Source organism: Lathyrus oleraceus, chromosome 1 (genome assembly GCF_024323335.1).
Source record: "Lathyrus oleraceus cultivar Zhongwan6 chromosome 1, CAAS_Psat_ZW6_1.0, whole genome shotgun sequence".
Taxonomy (NCBI): domain Eukaryota; kingdom Viridiplantae; phylum Streptophyta; class Magnoliopsida; order Fabales; family Fabaceae; genus Lathyrus; species Lathyrus oleraceus.
In genome coordinates, this window is record NC_066579.1 from 90,399,199 (window position 1) to 90,402,350 (window position 3,152).

The 3,152-nt window shown below is 31.1% G+C and overlaps 1 protein-coding gene across 1 annotated transcript; it reads right to left on the reverse strand.

Annotated features, from left to right (window-relative positions):
- Positions 1-759: 759 nt before the first annotated feature.
- LOC127115465 (1-aminocyclopropane-1-carboxylate synthase 7) lies at positions 760-2,676 on the reverse strand. The gene is made up of 3 exons (XM_051047004.1): positions 2,441-2,676; positions 1,946-2,235; positions 760-1,850 (listed from the first exon to the last, which is right to left on the reverse strand). The coding sequence occupies exons 1-3, from the start codon at positions 2,615-2,617 to the stop codon at positions 983-985; spliced, it is 1,335 nt and encodes a 444-aa protein (XP_050902961.1). The 5' UTR covers positions 2,618-2,676; the 3' UTR covers positions 760-982.
- Positions 2,677-3,152: the final 476 nt, after the last annotated feature.

Sequence of the window (3,152 nt, forward strand, 5' to 3'; positions counted from 1 at the left end):
GTTTACGGTGTCTATGAAGCAACCACCTAGATTCACTTAGCAGTCTCTAAATTTTGTTTATAGGCTACAAAATGTCTTATATGTTCTGAAACAAAGTCCTAGACTACAAAACATAGTTTGTTAAATTCAATTTAATAAATGAAAAAAATTAGATTTTTTAGAAAACTTACTATTTAACTTTAAGACTACTAATTTCAGAGAACAATCCCCCATTTATTTAACAGGTGAAATTTGTAACCGGAGAAAATAGGAGCAGCTAAACATAACACAAATAAAAATTCAAGTAGAGTACATCACGTGGGTTGGACCATTTTTAGTTTGTTCTTCAACATCTCCGACACTAATTATAGGAATTTATGCAAAGCATATACTTATAATAATTAAGTATGGTTTAACCAAATCAGATTAATATACTAATTATCCAATAAGCATGGCAATTAGATTGTTGAATAAAAAATATACACATCAATGTAGGGATTGGGATGTTATATATTTAATTCATTCATTCCAAGTTTCCATCTCTGTCATGAAATTGAAAGCTATAAATGGTTGGTTGGTGTGTTTTGCTAGCTGTAGCTCTTACGTAATTAAAATTACAATCTCTAAGTCAACCATATGTTACTAACAAAAATATCACTAATTACTAAGTCAAAGGATATTAATAATATTCAACAAAATAAATAAAATATCATAATTTAATAGTAACAAATTTTATTCATTACAAAAATAACTAATAGTACAAAGGATTAATTAATTAACTTCTAAAGAACTTGCTTAACTTAATTAAGCAAGCAAACAAGGATTCATACACTTCAATGCAATATTCATCTTTACATTATGTGCTTTAAAAAGAATTTACCAAAATGGTCTCAACCATTTGAAAAAAAAGACTTATTTTTTCGTCTTAAACCTTCTATGAGAAAACGAAAATCCAGACAATCTGACTTCGATCGATCCGATCTTAAAATGACTATATAATTAATTAGGTTTGAATATCTTTTATGTCCTTGTTATTCATGAAATCGCGTATTCTTTTGAGCGCGATTTCAAGGGTTTGTTCACTCATATTCGCAAAACAAACTCTAAACCAACCCGGTTCGGAACAATGACAAGAACACCCGGGTGAAATATTAAGCTTAACTTCATTCAAAATCGAATTCCAAAGCTTCATTTCGCCGTCTCTTGTATTATTTTCCAACATCGGACTCATATTCATCCAACAAAACAACCCGGCATTACCTTTCAAACATTCAATTCCAGCGCTTTTCAAACCTTCAATGATCATATCATATCGTTTTCTAAGTCTTTCGCGGTTTATCTTAATATAATTATCAGTGAAATTTTCATCCGATAACATTGATGCTAAAAGATGTTGCGTCTGAGACGATATCAATGTGAAACTCGACATTCTTCTAGCGGTCGTGACAACTTTATCGTTGTACGAATAAATTGTCCCGACTCTAAAACCAGGTAGACCGAGATCTTTCGAAAGACTATAAACAATGTGAACTCTTTCCGCGTCTTTGTATTGACGAGACTCGAGAATTTCTGCTACACTTACGAACTCATGTGAAGAGAAAACCGAGCCCGAGTAGATTTCGTCCGAGACGAGATGAATATTCTTGCGAGTCACGAAGTCGAGAATGTCCTCAAGAACCGAACGTTGAATTGTTACGCCTAATGGATTTGATGGGTTGGTTATTAGTACTGCTTTCACTTTCATGTTCATTGCTTCAGCATTTTTGTATGCAGATTCTAATGCTTCAAGTGTGATTTGAAAATTGTTTGAACTATCACAATGGATTGGAACTATATTCACACCGGTTCTCCATCTTAAATCTCTATCAAATCTGCAAAATTAAAAAATTATTAACTATAGTAAGAGAAATACATAAAAGTGATTATTTCATAAGTGTAAAATTGATAAAAAGTGATTATTTCTTACCCAGGATAGTAAGGAGTTGGAACAAGTAAAGCATCTCCAGGATTTGCAAGAATGAAGGTTAAGAGTTCATTTGCAGCAGTTGCACCAGCAGTGAGGACAATTCTTTCATCATCAAATTTTGCTTTATTTCCTCTGATTTTTTCCATGAAACTTGCCATTGCTTTTCTGAATGATCTAAGTCCATGATAATCTTGAAATAGTGCATTTTCTCTTAAACTAGAATCTCCTTTTCTCCATGTCAATGCATCTGAGTTTTCTTCTAAATATTTTTCAAGTAAATCAAATGACACCTAAAATATTCGGAAAAAAAAAATTGTTAATTTGTCAATAATAAACTCAAAAATTATTTTCTTGCATGCTTTTTATTTAAACAAAAAAAATACGTATATCTGATCTATATTTATAGATATACGTATTTTTTTATTCATATTTTACACGGAAGGAACGTTAATATGTGTCAGAGTTCGAACATGTTTTTGATATATATATACTTACTTGATTTTCTGCTAAGCCCATTTGTATAACTCCGGATGAATTAGTTAATTCGTGATAAGGATCTTCGTCATAAGCTTTCCAACCAGCAAAATAAGGAGAATTTTCTCCATGAGTTTCAGAAGTTGCAATACTTGAAAGTTCAACACAAGGGTGATTTTGTTCAATCTCAATACCCATTCTAACTAGCTTTCTATAAGGAGAAGAAGAAGAATGAAAAGCTAGTTAGAGAAAAAAGGGTGAGAGAGAGAAAGTTGAATGAAGTGTTTGTGTAAAGTTTCTCTCTCTATATATAGGCTTTGAGACTTAGAAGGAAAAATGGTCCCTTTTCAACTTGGTTGGCTTGTCAGAACAAATAATGTAGAACAATGTATATATTATAAATTATTGATTCTATAGTGTAAGCATATCAAAGCTTTACCTTATATGATATAATTTAATTTTACTTAGTTTATATGTTGCTACTTGTGACAACTAGGACAGATCCATATAGAAATTATAGGGTGGTTGTTTGGTGGGAGATGTTTTATAAAAACTCGAGTTCGATTTTTGTTGCTGGTGTAAATATATTATCGGCGTTCTGTCATGTCATCAGTATTCGGATGAATTTCCGAGATTCGACTCACTTTTTTTTAAAGAAATTTTTGTTGAAAGATTTTCTTATAATTTAGGTTTAATGGAGTAGATAGTTTGTAATATTATTAATAGTTTTTTT